Source organism: Dendropsophus ebraccatus, chromosome 9 (genome assembly GCF_027789765.1).
Source record: "Dendropsophus ebraccatus isolate aDenEbr1 chromosome 9, aDenEbr1.pat, whole genome shotgun sequence".
In the NCBI taxonomy this organism is placed as follows: domain Eukaryota; kingdom Metazoa; phylum Chordata; class Amphibia; order Anura; family Hylidae; genus Dendropsophus; species Dendropsophus ebraccatus.
In genome coordinates, this window is record NC_091462.1 from 114530892 (window position 1) to 114556019 (window position 25128).

Below are 25128 nucleotides of genomic sequence, written 5' to 3' on the forward strand. Positions count from 1 at the left end.
GGGTACTTGTGCACATGCCGGAGAGAAAGTATCTGTCCCCAGGTAACAACTTATTCCTGACACGTCCAATGTCTAAAATAGGACTTTGGTTGAATACCCATCATACTGTGTACACAGCTTACACAAGGGGAGTCAGCAAGCTAGTACTCAAGAATATAACTTATAGTTTTTCTTCGCTATTTATTCGCTATTGCGTTCATATCTATTGCGAACGACCGAACGATGTCTTATTCAATGCGAACGATTTGCGAACGAGCAACGATAAAAATAGGTCCAGGTCTTATAAAGCGATCAACGATTTCTCGTTCGGTCGTTAATCGTTAACTGCATTTCAACCGAACGATTATCGTTCAGATTCGAACGATTTAACGATAATCTGAACGATAATCGTCCGGTGGAATAGGGCCCTAACAAAAGGCATCTAACTGGCATGATAACCAATACACCATGACTGCATTGTGGGGGTGATCAAAGGTCTTGGTCATGGTATTTACAGAGTGAGATGACACCTATTAGCATCAGGTATCAGAGGCTACATCTGTGTATGCGGAGGTACCAGCGTCTTCGACTTACTCAGAAAAACGAGGGCTTGATCAATAGCGTCTCTTAATTCTGATATAAATATGTCCAACCCGGCATTGTTCAGCCGAACGCCATCCGGTAGTATTAGGTTCTTATAGTTTTTTTCAATCTGTTTGTGCCGAATTACGATACCGCCCATTGACCGAATATGCTCGGAGACCCGCAAATTAACCACTCGGCGTGTTGTTTTGATGAGTGAAAGATCACGAGCCCCAAACCAAAACACACTAGGAATCACTTCCGACCACACAATCACCAAGTCTGAGAAGAGGGTAGCAAAATGATCAAAATCTGAGCACATCAGTGCAATGAGCTGCTTCAGAGCCGCACATGAACTTATGTTGTAGCTGCCAGCGTGGATGACCAACACGGCGGGACGCTTTTTCAGATTGCTCACAGCCACAACCTCAGGAAGAACTTGCAACCACTTGAGATCACGGACACCTCTCCAGGACAAATCAGCATGAGTGAATCCCAGATTAAGACCATCTGGACATTCTGACGCCCTCTGAGCCGCCCAATAAATATACGAGTCCCCAATGAGCCAGACAGAAGGCCTCCGACCACCTGGAAGGAGGCAAGAAGAAAAACATTCAACAAAACATAAATGGTTTATTACATCAGATGAAATCTGCCTAGATACAGATGACACTTGGGCACTGTCCAAAAAGAGCCAAAAATTGGTGTTCAGTTGTGTGGGAGGGGAACATATATGAAACGTCAGATAGGCAAAAGGTAAAGAGAACAACTTAAAGGGATATTCCAGCAAACCAAAGTCTCTTATATCACATTGTGATACCAATGTGCGGTACTTTTAGTACAATTCTTAGAGTTTTAATATACAGTATCTGTCTCCGCATTAGATCCCCTGGATTCCAGACTCCAACAAATCTCCAGTTAAAGGCAGCAATATATCTGCTAACAGTGCATGCACAGGGAAGGAATAGTGCTCAAAGTACGAGGAATCTATTCTAAATACGCGCAAAACATATACTCTGCATAAAGATCTGCCTATGCATGACCATTTACTGTCATTGCTGGTAGTAATTTAGCTATATTTATATCAGTGGGGAAATCCCTACTGCAACCAGACAACTTTAAAAAGCTGTTAAGACAACAGGAAAAACTTGGTCAGGCCTAAAATTTTTAATGCAAGAATACATGGGGTTATCAATTTTTGCAAACCAATGTCCACTGAAGGCAAGACTGGGAGTTATATGTGACTGAAGCATCAAGTTGCAGGATACTGGAACCATACAGCTCACACCTTACCATGACGACTCCATGTTGCTGCAGACACTAAATTCTTTACCAAGGCCACTGGCTTTTTACTGGCAGGTTCCACAGTAGAGGAGGGCATAGGCAACCTTTCTGGTGTAGCAGAGGGTGACGGTTCCTGACACAAATCCACTAAAAATAAGAGCGAAAGTGAGTTACAGGATTTACTTTCCTATAATAGGATGCACTCTGAGAAACAAATGCCATCGGATGTGAACAAGAGCGGCTGCTACATGTTCGGATAAAAAAAATTGTTGGTTGAAAAATGTCCGCTGACCTAATTGGCGGTGAATTCCTCTTCGGCCAAATTCGGAACCACATTGTGCGTGACCCCAATTCTTATCCAATAGGAGTTAAGCATATTACGGTCTCTGCATGTTTGAAGCCATGGATAGCTTAACTGTTGGCCAAAGAGAGGAATTTACGGGTGATCGGATCAGCCCACATGCTGACAGGCACACTATAACGGCATGTGCCATACAGTTAGGCAACCCTGGGCTTTCACGCATCATGTAGTAACTATACCATGCCTTTTTAATAATACTATGAAGCGAGCTCAGGAGCTATCAGCAGCCATATACTCCCAAGTCAGTGATGGACAGCAGTGATCTCTCTGCCATCCAGGGGCGTAACTAGAAATGGCTGCCCCCCCCAGGAGACTAGCAGGGCCCAGGTGCTGCAAATGATGACGGCTCAGGGGGCCCAGTGTATTGCAGGAGCAGGCCATGGGGCCCCCTGATGCGGGGGGCCCCATAGCAGCCGCAATGGCTGCTATAGTGGTAGTTACGCCCCTGCTGCCATCCACCATTAACCCATTAAATTATTATCCTAAATGGAAAGAAAAAGATTAGGTGTCACAACTTACTACTCAATAACAATCTATGACATCCAGAATATAGCAAATACAATTTTATTGTTCAAAAATTTTTAGACAAGCAGTATAAAATGCAGAATGCCACACTAAAAAAAAAAAGCACCTCAGGCTACACAGCATAAGATAGAAGAATGGTATAACACCTGTAGTGAGCCAGTAACAGAGCCATCCTGTCCCCAGTAACCATCAATAGATGAGCTGCTTGACCATATGTATGAAGCTCACAGGTAAAAGTAGCTGGTGCATCAGTAAACATGTAAACGAATCCATAAAGTAACGTGCTGCTCGCCTGGGATGCCGCCAAACCCCAACACGTGTTTTGTCTCCTTCGTCAGGGGGTCAGGGTTAATTAGCAATAAATGTATGAAGCTTGTAAGTATCCACCCTATAAAGTAGATCACCAGACCAGGAACCAGTGTATTTTTAATATAGTAAAAACAAGTATTCCGGGTTGGAAGCTGGTGCTGCCTAAAGTCTCCAGGAAATTAAAATTTCAGTATGTAAATTTTGGTTTTCCGGATGGTCCTACAGCAGCACAACACATGGAACTTCAAAGCCACTTAAGAGTCATCTGATGTCTAGCCTGTAATGTCTGACAAACACAGAAGTAAATGACTTCAGATTCCATCCAATTAAACTTTTGCTATAAAGTTTAAAGGGAATGTGTCATCAGAAAATTAGCCATTGTTTTAATCAGATTTTTATGTTAAACATATTTTAAGAACTTTGTGTTTTTTTTTTTTTTAATTTCCCCATTTTACGATCTAAATTATAAAAAATATCCTTAAATCTTGCACTTTTCATTCTCCCATTCTCACCACTAAGTTTAGAACTAAGCCTAGACTTCCATTTTTTGTCTGTGATGATAAAGAGATGATGGTGATGATATAGAGATGGGCATGGGCGGAGATGCACGCAACAGTATCAGCAGGAACTTCTCAACGTGGATTCCTCAGTGTGAACCCACCTTAGTCCCCAAAGAAGACTCCACCATACTATCCCCTTATCTCTTCCCCCCGGCGCCATCTTCGCTAACGCTCATCTCTGCCTACCTATAATTATGTTGGTAGTCCAAACCTTTCATTAAACATCCCCTTAACTACCTACAGTGGTTTGCAATAAATTAGAATAACAAAACGTCCCCCCCCCCAGTAATTCAATTCAAAAAGTGACCTCATATATTCTATAGAGTCATTACATAGAGTGAACTTTTTCAAGCATTTATTTTTATTAAAGTTGATGATTATGGATTACAGCCAAGAAAAAACCAAAAATCCTTATTTCAGAAAATTAGATTATTATATAAAAGCAACTGAAAATCAATGTTTTTAACACAGAAATGTCGACCAAATGAAAATTCTGTACAGTAAATGCCCTCCGTACTTGGTCGGGGCCCCTTTGGCATGAATCACGGCATCAAGGCGATCAGCTGATCACTGCACTGCAGAGGGGTTAGTGAAGCTCAGGTTGCTGTGATAGCGGCCTTCAGCTCGTCTGCATTGTTGGCTCTGGTGTCTTTCATCTTCATCTTGACAATACCCCATAAATTCTCTTTTCACTGCGTCCTCATGACAGCACCACAATGGAGGACGTCACCCTTGACCCTATCAGGAACAGGAAATCACAGAGGTTAAAAGGGCACTTCCCACGTTCCCCCTCAGTGTTTTTCCTGTTCCTGACAGGACCAAGGAACACGGAGGTTACCTGTGATCCTGTGTGGTCATGGGTCTTGGGGCAAGGCATGGAGCGGCTTGAGGGTCCTTCCTTCCGGATGTTCTGCCTGGTGGTCGCATCTTCTTGAGGTGCCTCCGGTCCCCGCTCCCCTTGCGGCGCTCCCAGAGTTGATGCAGGGGAGCTTGAAGTCGCTGCGGCCCTCGGGATCCATGGCGGGTCTCCTGCAACCTTTGCTGGTGGGTCTGCGCATGCGCGCGCTTCTCCAAATGGCGCGACGCACTGACGTAGGTGCATAGCGTGCGTAGCGTACGTCGCCTGCGTCATGTGCGTAGGTGACGTCACGCGCCCACCGGAACTCTCAGCTGATGGGAATACGCGGCGCGGCGCGGAAATGGCGCTAAATTCAAATCTCCTGCGGTCCCTACACTATAAAGGCTGGTGAGTAACCTATTCATGTGCCTTATACTCCTGCATATCTTCTGCTATGGATGTTCAGGAAGCTGTGAGTGGGGAGGCTGTGGAGAGATCTATACCTGCTGGCTCTGTGAGTTATGCCCTTAGTCGGTTCACTTACTTATTGTATGATAGATACTCTTTCTTTTATGATTCCCTATCATATTGTTTTGGTGTCTCTCTATCCTTAGGTGGAGACGGAGATACCAAAAAGAGCAATGGACAAAAGTTGTGTGGGATGTAATGCCAGCCTACCAGAAATCTACACCAAAATGTTATGTAAAAACTGTTTAGCAAAGCTTAATCCTCCGGCCCAGGCGTCGGTGTCTGAGGAAATACGTTCTATTATCCGTCAAGAGATTCAAGCCTCTTTATCGGGGATAGTGCCAGTTGTCCCTACACAAAGTCCATTTGCCTCATCGCCTAAAATTGCTCCAGGTCTGTCATCTTCTGTTGTACATTCACCTGCAAAAAAACGCAAGGTCTATGAAATATCTGACTCGGAATCAGAAAATTTACAGGAAGACAATTTGGAAATAGAGGATAATGTGGAGGATTGCACAACAGAAACACCTACGGTTACCCCTAATAAGGAACCAACTAAATTTTGCTTTTCATCTGAAAATGCTGACACTCTAATTAAAGCTGTTAGAGCAGTAATGGAATTAGAGGACATTGAGCAACCATTATCAGCACAAGATGCTATGTTTGCAGGCCTAAAACAAAAAAAACGGAAGGTGTTTCCCATTCATGAGAATATTAAGGATTTGATCTTTTCTGAATGGAAAGAACCAGAAAAAAGGCTTCAGATTTCTAAAGAATTCAAGTCCAGATTTGCATTTGATGAAATTGATTCTGAAACCTGGTCTACAACCCCTATGGTAGACATACCAGTAACCAAAATAATTAAAAAAACATCATTGCCATTTGAGGATGCCTCCCAATTGAAGGATTCCATGGATAGAAAAATGGAAGGACTCCTGCGGAAGTCTTGGGAAGCCTCCACTGCGATATTAAATCCCAACATCGCAGCCACGAGCGTAGCAAGATCTTTAAACATCTGGCTTGAACAATTAGAAGCTCATATTGAGGGCAAAACATCTAGAGATGAGCTACTCTCTGCTATGCCCATGCTTAAAATGGCAGCTGGGTTTTTGGCTGACGCTTCAGCAGAAACCATTAGGATGGCCGCTAAGTCTGCAGCATTATCTAACGCCACTAGAAGAGCTCTCTGGCTTAAACACTGGCAGGGAGATGTAGCATCCAAAAATAAAGTTTGTCAATTCCCTTTCCAGGGTAAGCTGCTGTTCGGCCAAGACCTGGAAGAAATCCTGGAGAAGCCGGCAGACAGGAAAAAGAAGTTTCCTGACTCGAACCAACAGAAAGGTAAAAAGCCTTTTCGTCCCTACACACAAAAAAAGCAGGATTATAAAGGCAAAGGCAAATCTGGCCGCTGGTCCTACCCTAAAGGAGGTAAGGGAAGAGGTTTTCTCCTCAACCCTTCCTCTGAAGGGAAAGACAAATGACTCCATCAAGGTGGGGGGGAAGACTATCTCACTTTGTAATACACTGGGAGAAAGTCACTCAGAACAAATTCATTCTAAACATCCTAAGAGAAGGGTACCTCTTGGACTTCTCCTCTCTTCCCCCCCCAAAATTTCATGTTACCCACTACCAATCAGACAAGATGAAGGACCAGTTGATGGACGGGGTAAAAGAGCTGCTAAAACTAGGAGCTGTAATTCCAGTTCCTCCAGAGGAAATAGGTCTGGGGCATTATTCCAGTTTATTTCTGGTTCCGAAGCCCAACGGGACATTCATGACCATAATAAATCTGAAATTCCTAAACAAGTTTTTAAGATACAAAAAATTCAAGATGGAAACTCTCAAAACTATCATTCCTCTGATTTACCCAAATGCAGCTCTAGCTACAATCGATCTGAAAGATGCTTACTTTCATATCCCAATACACCCCTCACATCAGAAATACCTCAGGTTTGCAATTCAATCATCTCAGGCAGTTCATCACTTCCAATTTACAGCTCTCCCATTCGGGATATCTTCAGCCCCTTGGTTATTCACGAAGGTGATGTTGGAAGCAGTAGCAAACCTGAGATTACAGGACATTACTGTAGTCCCTTACCTGGACGACCTTCTCCTTATTGCGCCATCCCCATCCATCCTTTTAGGACATATACACCTGGTCCTAGATTATCTTCAGACGTTAGGATGGATAATAAACTTTCCCAAGTCGGATCTTGTTCCCTCCCACAGGAAGAAATTCCTTGGCATGATCCTGGACTCCAAAAACCAGATGACATTCCTACCGGAAGAGAAAGTCATGGCGGTGATATCCAAAGTGGAGGATTTCAGAAGGAAATCGGTAATATCAATAAGGAAAGCTATGTCCCTATTAGGTCTGATGACATCATGTATTCCGGCAGTACCTTGGTGTCAGCACCACTCTCGGACTCTCCAGACCAACATACTGCAGGTATGGGACAGATCTCCTTTGTCTATAGACAAGAAAATGACTATTCCCCTAAGGGTCAAATCTTCTCTCATCTGGTGGAAGATCAGACAAAACCTCACCAGAGGAGTCTGTTGGAATCCGAAAACACCAATCCAGATCACCACAGATGCCAGTCTTTGGGGATGGGGTGCGCATATTCAAGGTCTGCACTTCCAGGGTCAATGGCAGGAAGTTTATCGGAAGCAGTCGTCAAATTACAGAGAACTGAGAGCGGTCTGGGAAGCGCTGAAGGCAGCAGAATCCCTTCTGATTCACAAAGACATCAAAGTTCTATCAGACAATGCAACAGTAGTGGCATATCTCAGGCATCAAGGGGGCACAAAATCCTCTCTCCTTCAGAAACTGGCAGCAAAAATATTCTCCTGGGCAGAGCGGAGAGTGTCATCTGTCTCCGCGATCCATCTAAAAGGTACGGACAACATACTAGCAGATTATTTAAGTCGCCATCAAGTCCTTCCAGGAGAGTGGGAGTTAAATACCCAGATATTCTCCAGCTTAGTAAAGAAATGGGGTTGTCCAGAGATCGACCTGTTTGCCTCAAGGTCCAACAAAAAAGCACAGAAGTTTTTTTCTCTAAAATCCCAAGGATCAACCAGATGCTCTGGATGCCCTTCAACAAAATTGGAATTTCAAGCTGGCATACGCATTTCCTCCCTTCCCATTGATCGCGAGGACTCTTCAAAAGATCTACCTAAGCCAGACCTTGGTGATCCTGGTAGCTCCAATGTGGCCCAAGAGAGCTTGGTTCAGTCTCCTAAAGTCTCTAGTCCTCCAGGGCCCAGTTGTTCTTCCTCTACAAGATGATCTGTTGACACAAGGTCCTTTATGCCATCCAAATCTAGAAAGTTTGCACCTAGCGGCATGGCTTTTGAAAAGTCCCTCCTCTCAGCTAGAGGACTATCTGACAAAGTGATAGAGACCTTGCTAAAAAATAAAAAAAGAAGTCACCTCTTCTATCTACTTAAAACAATGGAAGAAGTTCTATTCTTGGTGTGGTGACTTTCCGCCTGATATGCTCCATCCTGATATCCCCAGAATTTTGGATTTCTTGCAAGATGGTCTGGATAAGGGATTATCCATAAATACCCTAAAGGTCCAAGTGTCAGCTCTAGGTTGTATATACAATACCCAAATAGCAGACCATAGGTGGATAAGATGCTTCTTTAAGGCAGTAGCCAGGATGAAGCCCAAAATCAAAAACCTGGCTCCTCCCTGGGACTTAAACATAGTCTTGTCTGGTCTTTCTAAGGAGCCTTTTGAACCGATCAATGAAATTTCCCTGAAATTCCTCACCATTAAAACAGCTTTTCTAATAGCCATAACTACGGCCCGAAGAGTTGGGGAACTTCAGGCATTATCTATTATGGAACCATTTTGCACTATTCTAGACGACAGAATAATATTCAAACTAAACCCTTCATTCCTTCCCAAAGTCGTCACAGACTTCCATAGATCTCAAGATATAGTAGTCCCATCCTTCTGTAGTGACCCAAAGAATGAAGGAGAAAAACTTTTTCAAAATTTAGACGTAAGAAGATCTATTATCCAGTATCTGGAAACTACTAAAGAGCATAGGAAAGATGAAAACCTACTGCTTCAATTCCAAGGCCCCAACAAGGGCAAAAAAGCAACAAAGAGTTCCATTGCAAGATGGATCAAAACAGCCATCTGTGAAGCCTACACTACAATGGGGAAAGATCCCCCTACAGGTCTGAAAGCGCACTCTACTAGAGCCACAGCAGCTTCATGGGCAGCTAGATCAGCCTCCCTCGAACAAATTTGTAAGGCAGCCACGTGGTCTTCACCCCAAACGTTTTTCAAGCACTACCGTATGCATATAGGCACTTCTCAGGACCTGGCTTTTTGGGAGAAAAGTGCTCCAGGCGGTTGTCCCTCCCTGAAAGTCTAAGTTGGTATGTCTCCATTGTGGTGCTGTCATGAGGACGCAGTGAAAAGCAAGAATTATTACTCACCGATAATTCACTTTTCATAAGCTCCTCTTGACAGCACCCTTAGATTTCCCGCCCTTATTAGTGTATGATCCTGTATGGTTTCGTTATAATAACACTGAGGGGGAACGTGGGAAGTGCCCTTTTAACCTCTGTGATTTCCTGTTCCTGATAGGGTCAAGGGTGACGTCCTCCATTGTGGTGCTGTCATGAGGAGCTTATGAAAAGTGAATTATCGGTGAGTAATAATTCTTGCTTTGGCAGTGCTTCGCAATACCAGTCCTCAGGCCTCACCAACAGGTCATGTTTTGAGGATATTCCATACAAAGATCACCTGCGATAATACCTGATGCACTGAGTATAATTTTATCACCTGTGAAATACTAAGGAAATCGTCAAAACATGACCTGTTGGTGAGGCCTGAGGACTGGAATTGAGAAGCACTGCTCTATGGGGTTAAGGTCTGGTGAGTTTGCTGGGCAATTGCCAAATCCTGCTGGGAAGCATGAAGGGCTCTAAAATTTCCTCGTAGATGGCAGCGTTGACTTTGGTGTTGATGAAACTCAGTGAAGCTACACGAGCAGATGATATGGCTCCCCAAACCATCACCGATTGTGGAAACTTCACACTAGACCTCAAGCAGCTTGAATTGTGTGCCTCTCCACTCTTCCTCCAGACTCTGGGACCTAGATTTCCAAATGAAACACAAAATTTACTTTCATCTCAAATCAGCACCTTGGAACACTGATCAACAGTCCAGTTCATGGGTCTCCACACTGCGGCCCTCCAGCTGTTGCGAAACGACAACTCCAGGCATGATGGGAACTGTAGTTTTGCAACAGCTGGAGGGCCGCAGTTTGTAGACCAATGGTCCAGTTCTTCTTTTCCTTGGCCCAGATAAGACGCTTCTGGCCTTGTTTCTTGGTCAGGATTGGCTTGACAAGCACTGACTCCAGCAGCAGTCCACTCTTTGTGAATCTCCCAAATTTTTGAATGGCATTTTCGTTACAATCCTGTTAAGACTGCGGTTCTCCCGATTGCTTGTGCACCTTTTTCTACCACACTTTTTCCATACACTCAACTTTCCTTTAATATGCTTTGATCCAGCGCTCTGAGAACAGCCAGCTTCTTTAGCAATGAACTTTTGTGGCTTACCCTCCTTGTGGAGTGTGTGTGTGAGAGAATGACTGCCTTCTGGACATCTGTCAAGTTAGCAGTCTTCCCCATGATTGTGTTGCATACTGAACCAGACTATGGGACCTTTTAAAACACTAAGGAAGCCACTGCAGGTGTTTTGGGTTAATTATTCTAATTTTCTGAAATACTGACTTTTGGGTTTTTCTTGGCTGTAATCCATAATCATCAACTTTAACAGAAATAAACGCTTGAAAAAGTTCACTCTCTATGTAATGTCTCTATAGAATATACAGTATGAGGTCACTTTTTGAATTGAATTACTGAAAAAAAAATTGTTGATATTCTATTTTATTGCAAACCACTGTAGTTGTGGTTGCAATGGCTCCTTGTTGGGAGTTCCCATTCCTCAACTTGTCACTCTTAGGAGATGAACCACTCCCCAACCAAATAAACACAACAAATGTTTGGTAGAAAAATTTTGCAGCACAGACTGCACTTTATTAATAAAACACAACAGTAAAGTACAACAGGAAAGCCTGACACAAAAGGCCAGCGATTAGAGATGAGCACAACTCGAAATACTGCATTTGATTATTGGTGGCTGAAGAAGTTAGATGTAGCCCTAAGGCTGCCTGGAAAATGTTTTGCACACTGGGGTTTGGATCTCGAATTGCGATTTTTGTCACCAAAGTAGGGTCCCCCACTGGCTGCCATACTTTCCACCACCCCAACCTAACATTACCTCTGTGTGTTCCACCACTTTTTCAGCGCCTCCTGCAGTGCATTATTAAAAATATCCAGTCCAATGTTAGACAAACTTTCATCTGTGTGAAAATGCTCTTCACACCTATAGTCAATTAAGTTATCATACTTAATAACTGCACCTCCTCGAGCCAAAACAAAATCCCCAGCAGCCTTGTTCACTTTCTTCCGGCATCTCTCAATGGCCTGCATAGACTCTGCATACCTCCACCGTCTTCTCGGCACAATGCAGGACCACATAACCACAACCTCTGGCCATCTCGCCAACCAAATGCCAAGTTCCACCCAGATGTCTGTTATCAGTTGCAAAGACTTAAGACGACCCAAATCGTTGCCACCTGCATGCACGACGATCACATCAGGGGGAGCACTCCCCTCAGCAATCTCATTTATAAACCGATGCAACTGTTTCCACTGAAGGTCTTCCCTGCCGAACCACTTCACCGTGCACTTTTCCTTAGGCAGACCCAACAGCAATCCATCGGAGTGTTTTGCGGCAAGTCTTGCTGCCCAATTCACGTATGAGTGTCCAACAATCCACACTAATTTTTCACCTATAAAAGAAAAGAACCATTGACAGTAACCAAAGATGCCTGTCCTCTGCTGTCTGGATCCTTAATACCCATAACCCCCACTCCTTTTGCTCACCTAACAGCTCCCCACCAAAATTCCTTTGTCCCTAAAGATCTCTCTATCACATTATCCCCTTATCTTTCCCCCAACACCGTCTTGGCTAACCCTCACCTATTACTATGCTGGCCTCCCAATCCCTGCATTAAATAACTTCTTGAACAACTAGTCATAGTCGCAGTGACTCCCCTTACAGCGCCTCGCCGGGAGGCCCTTTTTCCCCCAACTAGTCGCTCTCTCTCTTTAAGCAATTGCTTGTTCCGGCATGTGGGTTTAGCTGGTAATTCCAGGTTCAATTACATCTGCGTAGGATCGAAGACACTAAGTGCATGGAAGACCTCACGGCTCAACTTCACAACAGGTCCTCGCAATTTAAGACATGGTATTTTTGGGACCAATTCACCAATACAACAGAGTTCAAATCTGTCTTGGCCCGCTGAGATGCCCTTAGGGTGGTATTACACGGGCCGAGCAGGGCCCGATAATACCTGTAAACGAGCAGCGATCTGCTAGATCGTTGCTCGTTTACTGGGCCTATTACACGGCCCGATAATCGTTTAGCAAGATCTGCAAGGACATCGTTACCGATGTCCTTGCAGCCCTTGCTAAACTGGCATACATTACCCATCCACGTTCCAGGGCTGCTCCTGCCGTCCACTTCTCCCGGGGTCCCGCGCGCGTTCTAGCGTCAAAGCGGCCTGTCAGCTGGTAGGCCGCTCAGCCAATCACAGGCCGGGACCGCCGCGGCCTGTGATTGGCTGAGCGGCTTATCAGCTGACAGGCCTCTGTGACGCTAGAGCGTGCGCGGGACCCCGGGAGAAGCGGACGGCAGGAGCAGCCCTGGAACGTGGATGGGTAATGTATATCGTTAGTCGCCGGCCACGCACCGCTATTACACGCAGCGGTGCGCGGTCGGCGCCCGACGAAAATAGGTTCTAACCTATATCAACGATCAGCCGATGTCATCGGCTAATCGTTGCATTTATTACACAGAGCGATAATCGGCCGAATCGGGCCAATTCGGCCGATTATCGTTCCGTGTAATACCACCCTTACTCTCCCTGTAAAGTCATTCCCCATCCTTCCCTCTCCTCTTCTTAGTTTCTTACACTTCCTCCTTTGTTTGGGTTTTGGCCTTACTTCCTTGTATTGCCATAGCATTGTATATTTAAAGTGTCGCTGTCGATATAACTTTCAAAATCAATAGAAGTGCAAGTTTGCCATTTACATTTTTTTTTTTTTTTTTTTTTAAGGTTTTCACACTTTAAAACAAAGCTAAACTTTTCTGAAATCCAAGTCCAGACTCCTGAAGCTTTTAGACTAGTGCTGGTTGGGGGGGGGAAAGAAAACAAACAAAAAAAAAAAAAAAACACAAAAACACAAAGTCCGTCCAGTTTAGATTTTTACAGCTCAATGTGTCAGTGAATCACATGACTGCCTTCTCTGAGCGCTCAGATGACCTGGAAAACACTGGACTTCCTGTTTTCTGACACTCAGAGAAAACAAACAAACAAAAAAAAAGGAAGTGCTGTTTTCTATAACTGTTTTCTATGAAAAAGAAAAAATTTTTGGACCAGCACCAGATGTATCCAGACCACTACATTTTCTGATGACCAACCTCCTCATTGTACCTCCACATGAAACATCACATGCTATTTGTAGGCCAAATACATAGTATAGTGCTAGGAGCTAAGGCTAATATCTTTTCTGTTTTTAATAGCTATAAACGCTATACAGTGGTACCTTGGTTTAAGAGTAACTTGGTTTAAGAGTGTTTTGCAAGAAGAGCTCACAGTTTTTCAAAATTGTGACTTGGTTTAAGAGCATTGCTTTGGTTTAAGAGCTCCTGGTATTGGGTGGGAGCGTGAGTGGGGGAGGGGCATGGCCTGCATAGCGGGGTCTGCAGCACAGTACTCTGACCCAGGAAGTCTCTCTCACCTTCCAATTTATAGTAGATCCACTTCAGGCTGGGGCTTGCATCAGGGGACAGGACTGTGGGGGTAATCTCTTTATAGCTTTAACCCCTCTCTCCCCGGACAGAGTGCTGCTATACTGTGTCCACATCTGCCCTGCTCATTCCTTCATGCTCCCTGCAGTCTCTATCAGTCCTTGTGTTTCCCATCCTTTCCATACCTGCTATAATGTGCTTGCACTCACACTCAGCTATACACACTGCTGCTATAATGTGCTTGCACTCACACTCAGCTATACACACTGCTGCTATAATGATTATAAAATGATTTTTGGGGTGTGGAACCAATTGTCTACATTTCAATAATTTCTTATGGGAAAATTTGCTTTGGTATAAGAGTGGATTTGGATTACAAGCGCGGTCCAGGAACGAATTATGCTCGTAATCCAAGGCACAACTGTATACTTTTCCTCTTGATCCTCAGACATAAATTTAGCATAGTCCCTAGCACAGCTATGCACAATAAATAAATCTTTAGTGACCCATCATCACTAAAAGTGCCACCTCTATAATACATCACTGGCTACATCAGGAGCTAGAGTGGATGGGAGCACTGGAAAAAACTGCAGTAGGGATGGTCACTGGCTGCTGTAGCTGACAGATCTTTTGCTCCCCCAACATCTCTAGCTTCTATATTAATGTCGGAAAAATGACTGCAAGCATTATCTTCAGCTGAACTAGTAGCGAGACCCCGACCAGTCCCTGCACAAAACCTGTTCCTGCCACAAGACAAGTTTTCAAGAGCAACAATAAGCGACCACCGCATAGAGCAGTGCTTTCAACTCCAGTCCTCACCAAGAGGTGATGTTTTGCGGATATCCCATACAAAGATCCCCTGTGATAATACCTGATGCACTGACTATAATTATAATCACCTGTTAAATACTGAGGAAATCCTCAAAACATGACCTGAGGCCTGAGAACTGGAATTGAGAAGCACTGGCATAGAGAATGCCATTTGGCCCTTAAATCTGTCATCCAATAAGACATGGAATCAGACAATGTCAACCATTCACCTCCCTGGGCCATTTTACACTGCAAACGCTATATACTCTTTTACGAGAACAGGAGCAGCCTCCTAAAAAGGACTTTTACACGTAGCGATAATCTGGTGAATCAGGATGATTTGGCAGATTATCGATCCTTGTAATAAAGACAACGATCAACCGGTGACAACGATCATCGCTGATTGTGTCTTTTGTTCCTGACCTATAATCATCGACCATCGAGTGCACATTGCTACAAGTAATAGTAACGCTCGGCTGACGACTGTGACGACAGTGTATTCCAGCCTCCGATGCAACTTCCCAGCCGGTGTCTGAAGTAACACTGGTAGGGACAGGACAGTGTGCGGCCAGTGATTGGCTGAGTAGCCTGCCACTTCAGACACTGGCTCTGACATTGCACTGGTGGCTGTGGTGGGAAGCCAGGAAAACATCAGGGAATGTGGAGAGGTAAGTATATAATTTATTATTTTACACTTGTAAAGCAAGGTCGCATGGACATCGCTGAATTATTATATATACACACACGGCTCTTGCTGTCTGATTATCAGGCCATGTAATAGGCTCCGTAAACGTGCAATGTTCTAGCAGATCGGTGCTTTGTTACATTACTAATCGGACTGCGTAATAGAGACCCAAGACTGCACGAAAAACTTCCACAGTGCTAAAATATTCAGGAACTTCCCCCAGAAAGTAAAAAAAAGAGGAAATCTGCTCTTTCCACTGACCATTGTAGGAAACAAGTCTTCTGGGATATCCAGGAAGGAGCTTTGTCACTTACCTGAGCAGAAGATCAGACATAAGGAGGGCTACACTGCATGGCACAGACCTTAGTGCTGAAGGAATTTTGGTCTATACAGCAGTATCACTTACTGTATATCAAAAGACACGGAGGTCGTGACATACTATGTGCAGCCTGCTTTACCTTGCATGGCTGCGCTTACACACAGATAATTGACCAATTTATCTCATTTTTTTTTAAACCAAACCCTAGAATGGATTAGAAAAGAGAAATCTTTCCTTTATGACCTGTTCTCTGTTTATAGTCTGTTCCTGGCTTTGGCTTCAATAATCTGTCAGATAAATTGGTCAATTTTCCGTGTGTAAATGCAGCCGACGGCTGGGTTCACACTATGTATATTTGAGGCTGTATTTGGTCCTCATGTCAGGTCCTCATAGCAACCAAAACTAGGAGTGGATTGAAAACACAGAAAGGATCTGTTCACATAATGGTGAAATTGAGTGGATGGCTGCCATATAACGGTAAACAACTTCCATTATTTCAATACAACAGCCGTTGTTTTAAAATAACAGCAAATATTTGCCATTATATGGCGGCCATCCACTCAATTACAACATTGTGTGAACAGAGCCTTTCTGTGTTTTCAATCCACTCCTTGTTTTTGTTGCTATACAAAATATATATATAGTGTGAACATAGCCTTACACAGATGCTCTACAGTGGTACTTCAGTTTAAGAGTAACTTAGATTGAGTGTGCTTTACAGGAAGAGCTCACAGTTTTTCAAAATTGTAACTTGTACAATTTTGTACAAAATTGTAACATTGCTTTGTCTTAAGAGCTCCCTGTAATGGGTGGGAGGAGGAGTGGGGGAGGGGCATGTCTGCATAGCGGGGTCTACAGCCCTGTACTCTGACCCAGGAAGTCTCCCTCACCTTCCAAATCATAGCAGATCCACTTCAGGCTGGGGCTTACATCAGGGGACAGGACTGTGGAGGTAATCTCTGTAACCCCTCTCTCCCCAGACAGTGCTGCTATACTGTGCCCACATCTGTCCTGCTCATTCCTTCACGCTCCCTGCAGTCTCTGTCCGCCCTTGTGCTTCCCATCCTCTCCATTATGGGGATCTGCAGCTCCATCCTGTATCTACAAACTGCTGCAGTGTTATCAGGGTTAGGCAGTTACTATACATTATATACCACATGCTGCTATACTGTACAGTAACTTATATATCACATATCCAGCTGCTGCTGCTTTTATAAGGGTTATACAGTTACTATACATTATACACCACATGCTGCTATACTGTACAGTAACTTATATATCACATATCCAGCTGCTGTGTTATCAGGGTTAGGCAGTTACTATACATTATATACCACATGCTGCTATACTGTACAGTAACATATCACATATCCAGCTGCTGCTGCTTTTATAAGGGTTATACAGTTACTATACATTATACACCACATGCTGCTATACTGTACAGTAACATATCTAGCTGCCGTGTTATCAGGGTTATACAGTTACTATACATTATACACCACATGCTGCTATACTGTACAGTAACATATCCAGCTGCTGTGTTATCAGGGTTATACAGTTACTATACATTATACACCACATGCTGCTATACTGTACAGTAACTTATATCACATATCCAGCTGCTGTGTTATCAGGGTTATACAGTTACTATACATTATACACCACATGCTGCTATACTGTACAGTAACATATCCAGCTGCTGTGTTATCAGGGTTATACAGTTACTATACATTATACACCACATGCTGCTATACTGTACAGTAACTTATATATCACATATCCAGATCCTGTGTTATCAGGGTTATACAGTTACTATGCATTATATACCACATGCTGCAATACTGTACAGTAATTTATAAATCACATATCCAGCTGCTGTGTTATCAGGGTTATACAGTTACTATACATTATATACCACATGCTGATTGCTATACTGTACAGTAACTTATATATCACATATCCAGCTGCTGTGTTATCAGGGTTATACAGTTACTATACATTATACACCACATGCTGCTATACTGTACAGTAACTCATATCACATATCCAGCTGCTGTGTTATTAGGGTTATACAGTTACTATACATTATATACCACATGCTGATTGCTATACTGTACAGTAACTTATATATCACATATCCAGCTGCTGTGTTATCAGGGTTATACAGTTACTATACATTATACACCACATGCTGCTATACTGTACAGTAACTTATATATCACATATCCAGCTGCAGTGTTATCAGGGTTATACAGTTACTATACATTATATACCACATGCTGCTATACTGTACAGTAACTTATATATCACATATCCAGCTGCTGCTGTGTTATCAGGGTTATACAGTTACTATACATTATACACCACATGCTGCTATACTGTACAGTAACTTATATATCACATATCCAGCTGCAGTGTTATCAGGGTTATACAGTTACTATACATTATATACCACATGCTGATTGCTATACTGTACAGTAACTTATATATCACATATCCAGCTGCTGTGTTATCAGGGTTATACAGTTACTATACCTTATATACCACATGCTGCTATACTGTACAGTAACTTATATATCACATATCCAGCTGCTGCTGTGTTATCAGGGTTATACAGTTACTATACATTATACACCACATGCTGCTATACTGTACAGTAACTTATATATCACATATCCAGCTGCAGTGTTTTCAGGGTTATGCAGTTACTATACATTATATACACCACATGCTTTTATATTCTACAGTAACTTATACATATTCAGCTGTTTCTAAATCTTTGTTTAACCTGTTATTCAGAATAAAAATTATTATTTTTGGAGTGGGGAACCAATTGTCTGCATATCAGTGATTTCTTAAGGATAAATTTGCTTTGGTTTAAGAGTGTATTTGGATTACAAGCGCAGTCCTGGAATTATGTTCATAATCCAAGGCACCACTGTATAGCAGAGGTCCACACCCTTTATACCTTGTGAACCAAATTAATCCTTGACTGAGGGTTGGAAGCCACATTTCAACTCAAAAATAATGATGGATACAAAATATTTAGTAACAAGAAATTATGAAATTGCAAAGGTTTGATGTTTAATAAGCTAATTCAATGAGAACTCAGACACTAGTGTTCTACTATACAAACTGGCACTGTTTGGTGGTTAAAGGGGTTCTCCAGCATTAGAAATACATGGCCACTTTCCTCCAGAGACAGCACCGCTCGTCTAGGGGTGACACGCAGGGCCTTGAGGCCTCTAATCATTGGGGCGGGGAGAATGGCACCCAAAGAGTTCTATTTTGGTCTCATGTGACCACAATACATTATTCCGGTATTTCACAGGCTTCTCAAAATGTTGTTGAGCAAACTTTAAAAAGTGTTTGAGCATGCTTATTGTTCAGCAATGGAGGTGGCGAGAGTGCATACGGGCCGTGGAGGGTGGAGCGTATTATTTATCGCATCAGCTGATTACAGATCCGTCTGTTAGACCTCCACAGGTGCAACTTGGCTCTTGGATCTGCTAGATTGCCGCTCGTTTACTGGGCCTATTCCACGGCCCGATGATCGTTGAGCGAGGCCTGCAAGGACATGTACTTGCAGCACCATACATTACCTGTCCAGGCTTCTTCTCCGCGCGGTCTTTCTTCACAATGGCCGGTCAGCTGACAGGCCACACTCAGCCAATCACTGGCCCGGCAGCCCCGGCCTGTGATTGGCTGAGCACTCCGTCAGCTGACCGGCCATTCTAACGATAGAGCGCACCGCTATTCAACCGTAGTGATGCGCGGTGGGGGAACAATGATTTTAGGTCTGGCCCTAAATGAACGATGAGCCGATGACGCGATCTTTCACCGAACGATAATCGGCCGAATTGGGCCCGATCCAGTCGATTATCGTTACTGTGGAATAGGGCCCTTAGTCTTATGGACTACCCTATCCTTTTTTTGCATGATTTCTTCCTCATCCACCTCACGAATATCCCACCTGAGACCTACCAACTCACCTAGTCAATGCCACCAAAGCCTCTATACCTGGGACACTCCCTCCTTATCTCCATAAGGTGGAGTATATCAACCATATTCCTAATGGAAACAGTTTGTGGACACTGATGAATGTCCTAATAACCCACTAACTCCCTTGAGCTCCATGTGCCCTTGTTATAGTACATTTTGTTATATAGGTATCCTATTGCTTATGCTAAAACATCACACAGAATTAAAAAAAACAAAAAAACATTAACGTATCAAATATATTTTTTCCCCACTGTATCTGTAGTGGTGTGTGTGCGCACATCACCTACCTGTAAAAGATGGCACCAAGATGCATTGTGGGAAGAAGACAAGATGGCGGGGGCCAGTGTGACAGCCAATGATCTGCTTGAAATCATGTCCTGGCATCATGTGTATGTTACAATGACACAAATTACCTAACTTACCATTATACACACCAAGTCCCTCTTTTATGGCAGGGGCCTTGTTAATGCTGAATATCATCCCGGCCACACAGCAAACATAGGGCCGGATATACTATGCGAGTGTTCACTTTCAACACGTGGCAAGTAGCTAAGTGTGACAGAGCAAGAACATTCCCTACACCTCATCCATCAAGTCACGGGGGTAAAAAAAACAAACAAACAAGGGTTTATTATGGCACAAACTATATAAATCGCATGGAAAAGACGAGTTGGAATGATATGAGGAACATGACAAAGATCAATGTGTTGACTTGGCCTATAAAGATCTTGTTTGGATCGATTTGTGGGATTTGCTGGAGAAACAAGTCCTATCCATGGCAGAAACTGCACAATTCAAGTCATAAAATTAAAGTGCTAGAAGTTTTACTTTTACTACAGCTCTAAAATAAACAAATGCAGAATAGAGGTTTAAATATCATCTGAACTGTTCATTGTTTTTCTGAGGATCCAAATAAGCCTTAGGGCCCTATTCCACCGGACGATTATCGTTAGCATAATCGTTAACGATTAACGATCTCAAACGACCGCTATTGCGAAAGACCTGAAAACATTCACTCATTTCCATGGAACGATAATAGTTACTTATGATCGTAATTGCGATAGTTTCTTCTTCCGTATTTCTTCACTATTGCGTTCGTATCTATTGCAAACGACTGAACGATGTCTTATTCAATGCGAACGATTTACGAATGTTTTGCGAACGAGCAACGATAAAAATAGATCCAGGTCTTATAAAGCGATCAACGATTTCTCGTTCGGTCGTTAATCGTTAACTGCATTTCAACCCAACGATTATCGTTTAGATTCGAACGATTTAACGATAATCTGAACGATAATCGTCCGGTGGAATAGGGCCCTTAGGGCCCTATTCCACCGGACGATTATCGTTCAGATTATCGCTAAATCGTTCGAATCTAAACGATCATCGTTCGGTTGAATAGCAGTTAGCGATTAACGACCGAACGAGAAATCGTTCATCGTTTGAATAGATTTGGACCTATTTTTATCGTTGCTCGTTCGCAAAACGGTCGCAAATCGTTCGCATTGAATAAGACATCGTTCGGTCGTTCGCAATAGATCCGAACGCAATAGCGAATAAATAGCAAAGAACAAACGATCGCAATTACGATCATAAGTAACGATTATCGTTCCATGGAAATGAGTGAACGTTTTCAGGTCTTTCGTAATAGCGGTCGTTTGAAATCGTTAATCGTTAACGACTATGCAAATGATAATCGTCCGGTGGAATAGGGCCCTTAGACTTTGTGAAATCATAGCCCAAGACACAAAAAACACTGTGGGAGCATAGCCTAAGACACACAGATTTTGCCGGAACATAGCCTAAGACACTGCTCCTGCTGTAAGCGGCAGGCCTTTAAAAAGCTCAGGTGGAAGTCGCAAAAAAGTGGTGGAGAATACATGACTTGTGACAGTCTAAAGAGGGTATAGTGGTTGGTTACTGTTGAACAGTTGCCCTCCATTTCACATAAAATTAAGAGCATTCCTTATGGGTCATTTGATGAATTTATTTAAAAAATAAAGATACAACGCAAAAAACTAAATTAAAATCACAGTATCAGGAAGTTAACACGTACATCTAACAAGAAATGCAACCGAACCGTGGACATGAGCAGCGGCTGGCGACGGGATGGAATTATATCTAACATTGGATAGAGAGGAATCACCCTCACGACCACTTGGCTGCTTAGTTATGTACAAGACGCAGAGGGTCAGAATTGCGTCCGGAGTCATGCAGGAACGGGGACAGGTAAGGATACAGCTTCTCGGTGAACGTGGCCCTGAACGCGTAGATAGCCGTCATGTCATCAGCGTTGTAGAAGGAAATCTGACCTCCCTCGTAATCAATGTAAACCCCAATTCTTTTCGGTTTGGAGTTAAGGACCAAGGTCTTGGAAGGAGACTCCAAAGCCTTGTAGGCGTTACCGTTCCTCAGCCAGATGGCCCAGTAACCGTTCTTGGGATTCAGCTTGATCTTACCCTTGCGGTTACTGGACTCGCTGGCCATACCAACATCCCAGGCAGTCTTGTCTCCCACTTCCACCTCCCAGTAATGGCGGCCAGAATCAAAGCCCTGAGAACCAAGCACCAGGATGCACTGACTGAAGCGTTTGGGATTGTCAGGGAGTGGGAGCTTAGCGTCTCCATATTTAACACTGGTCAAGCCATCAGACAGGATCAAGTTGGGGTGCGCAGTGGCGGGGTCTAACATCATAGGGGACAAATCTGAACAGGAATGAGGAGCAATGGAAAGAAAAAAATATTTTAGTTTTTAAATACTGTGTGAAATGATGCAAAAGTCAACAACTATAAGGTTGCCTTCATCATGGCAGGACTACGGTCTAAGGAGTTCGTGCTGGAAAGTCTCTGCGTCATGCTTACATGTTCTCTTTGTGCTCGCCACACAACCAAGTATAGAACTTAGTCGTGCCTTATACTACGGTAACTGGGATGGGAAATAAAGTAAATGCAGAAATTATAAATATATGGTTTTCTGGGAAACTCTTAACAGGTTAGTAACGTCATATGAATATACACTGATCAGCCATAACATTAATATATTGTGTGGGTCTTCCTCGTTCTCTAACCCACTGAGGCCTGGATACCACAGGACCTCTGAAGGCAACCTGTGGTATCTGGCAAGTCATCTGCGGCAGATACTGTAATACATGAGGTGCGGCCTTCATGGACTTGTTTCTCCAGTTTATATCACAGATAATCACATTGAGACCTACGGAATCTGGAAACAGAGTCACCAGCTTTGCCATGTTCCTCATTCCATCTGCTCCCAATGAAAAAGCATTCAGGCATTGCACTTCCCATTATTAAGAAAAAAGTGATTTATTAGACCAGGACTCCTAGACCAGGACTCCTACCCCATGGTCAAGTTCTGATGCTTGTGTGTCCATTGTAGGCCCTTTGGTGGTCGAGAATGATTAACATGGCCACCAGTACACAACAAGCTGTGATGTCCTGTGCATTTTAACACCTTTGTAACACAGCCAGCACTAACTTTTCTGAACTTTGCCCTACAGTGCAGACCCTATTACATGGAAAGATTAGTGTGAAAAATAGTTATATCGTTTGAATTTAAGCAACCGTCTTTCCGTGTGAATGCAGGCAACGATCAAACATCTAACGAAAATTTGTTCAGGTGTCGTTGATCGCATCTTTTGAGCTGACCATAAAACCATTGTTACTTGTTCACTAAACTTTCGGTGTATGTACACACCATTTGTATACTAGAGTATACGAATAATTGTTTATGCGAGCGAAACTAATGACTATCATTCCGTGTCCTATGGTGAATGATTTCAGGTTGCTCGCGGAGAGCTGTCCTGAAGATCGTGAGATAGGAGATAGTGGCGCTTCAATTACGCGGGGTGGCGGCAGCAGATCGTTGCTTGGCCGTTTCTTTATTTCAGCCTGTTGAAAGACAACGATCATCCGATGATCGACGTCTTCTATTACACAAAGCAAATACGTCCGATAATTGTTTCAAGTAATAGGGCCTTCAATTTTCTGTAGAATAAAACCATTCGGGCTAGCCCTTGCTCCTCACACACCTTAACACGCCCTGGCACCACAGGCAACTGTGACATGAAGGGTAGCATGCGGCAAGGACGTGCCAGCATTTCTTTGTATGTACATTGCTGCTAGTGGTCATTTAGCAAACTATGTTAAATAAAACCCCACCCCACCCCTTCAGATATCAGAAAAACCCTCTAAGCCAGTGATTCCCACCAGTGAGGCGCCACAGTTGTTGGTGAGACACAGCTGGGGAGGCAATTTTCACCAAAGTGACTATGATCTGCAGTGTCATTTTGCTGGATGCAACAATCACTAGTTTTGCAACATTATTAAGTTACTTTGTACTTGCCCTATTGGTATACAGATGAAGGGTAGCCCTAGCATTATTTTTAGCTTTTAGATGGACATCCACCACAGATGGTGAGGCCCAGGCTTGACCTTGGTCTGTCTGGTGAGGCCCAAGTATTGCTTTGGTCTTTTAGGTCAGGCTACAGTGGAAAGTTTGGAAGCGCTGATCTAGGACATGGACACATGCTTAACATCGGCATGAAGCACTATAGCACAAAAGTATTTATCCTAAAGACACAAAAAAAATTGCCAGACACAATATTTTGCTCTACCAGTCACGATCTATGTGCTCTAACCACCACGCAGGTATTTTGTGCCTAATTACAACTCCCTAATGGTGGGTGACAAACTACAAAGAGAAAACCTATGTTGGACAGTACATAGATTTGGTGCCACTATACACATTCATACGAGGATTGCAGGGTGCTAGGAAATTTTTGGTTAAAGTAATTAAATAAAAATTTCAAAAAGGTATATATATTTATATCCATAACCTTTAGAAGTCATTCCATAAGTAAACTTATGCTGTGGACACCCACACATCTGCAAACTCTGCTCCTGAAAGGTAATGTTATGGCTGAGCAGTGTGTACTCCAAGCATCGCTCTTTTAGTTTACCCCATCAAGAAAGGAGGCTGAGTGGCTGAAATCATTAACACTGAAGTCATTAACACTGAAGTCACTGCAATATACAAGTCAAATGACAAAAAAAACACTGTACTGGCAATACTGCTTCTACCTGTTCACTATAGGGCCCTGTCAGTCAGTACTTACATGGCTGAATGAAAGATTTCATCTGATTCCATACAGAGTACTGGATGGGACCCTTGAAGGTTCCCTGACACAGATCCTTGGAGAGAAGAGTGTTCCCGGAGACCATCACATCCTGCTGCTCATCCTGACACCTGAGCAATAAAGTATAAAGATCAGCACACACCTGTCACATGGCTCAGAAACAAAACGATTAACAATGTGAATGCTAGAAACTTACTTCTCAATGAACGACTTAATGCCCTGGAGGAAAGAGAAACAGAAAAAAGAATTGTTATAAGATAACAGGAGATTCATCCAAATATATGTGGTATTCCTAGCTTAGCAAGTTACATTCTTATTACAGGAAAGAGGATAACTTGCA

At 43.2% G+C, this 25128-nt stretch overlaps 2 protein-coding genes and 1 long non-coding RNA gene across 5 annotated transcripts in view; 1 reads left to right on the forward strand and 2 right to left on the reverse strand.

The window, feature by feature from the left end:
- Nucleotides 1-25128, forward strand: part of LOC138801615 (uncharacterized) — an 86792-nt gene that overhangs the window by 5434 nt on the left and 56230 nt on the right. The window lies entirely within an intron of this gene.
- On the reverse strand, nucleotides 436-4732 carry LOC138801044 (uncharacterized). Its single transcript, XM_069983462.1, has 3 exons — nucleotides 4439-4732; nucleotides 1895-1992; nucleotides 436-1241 (listed from the first exon to the last, which is right to left on the reverse strand). Exons 1-3 carry the CDS (start codon nucleotides 4730-4732, stop codon nucleotides 533-535), a joined length of 1101 nt encoding a protein of 366 aa, XP_069839563.1. The 3' UTR covers nucleotides 436-532.
- Nucleotides 10961-25128, reverse strand: part of LOC138801607 (nuclear factor 7, brain-like) — a 32520-nt gene continuing 18352 nt past the window's right edge. Inside the window, exons 7-9 of one of the 2 annotated variants that reach the window (XM_069984609.1) lie at nucleotides 24985-25007; nucleotides 24768-24898; nucleotides 10961-11796 (exon numbers count right to left, since the gene is read on the reverse strand). In XM_069984609.1, coding sequence (XP_069840710.1) covers nucleotides 11219-11796; nucleotides 24768-24898; nucleotides 24985-25007 — 732 coding nt within the window. In that variant the 3' untranslated portion in view covers nucleotides 10961-11218. Of the gene's footprint in view, nucleotides 11797-21602; nucleotides 22342-24767; nucleotides 24899-24984; nucleotides 25008-25128 lie in introns of those variants that run through there. The other variant, XM_069984610.1, reaches the window with a different exon arrangement.

What these genes read in the sequence shown, in the direction of transcription:
- LOC138801044 (XM_069983462.1), bottom strand. Translation starts at nt 4,732, where the DNA reads ATGACGCAGGCGACGTACGCTACGCACGCTATGCACCTACGTCAGTGC. An exon ending in ATGACCACACAGGATCACAG is followed by an intron (nt 1,993 to 4,438) that starts GTAACCTCCGTG and finishes TCTTATTTTTAG; the next exon opens with TGGATTTGTGTCAGGAACCG. An exon ending in GTAAAAAGCCAGTGGCCTTG is followed by an intron (nt 1,242 to 1,894) that starts GTAAAGAATTTA and finishes CTTTTTGGACAG; the next exon opens with TGCCCAAGTGTCATCTGTAT.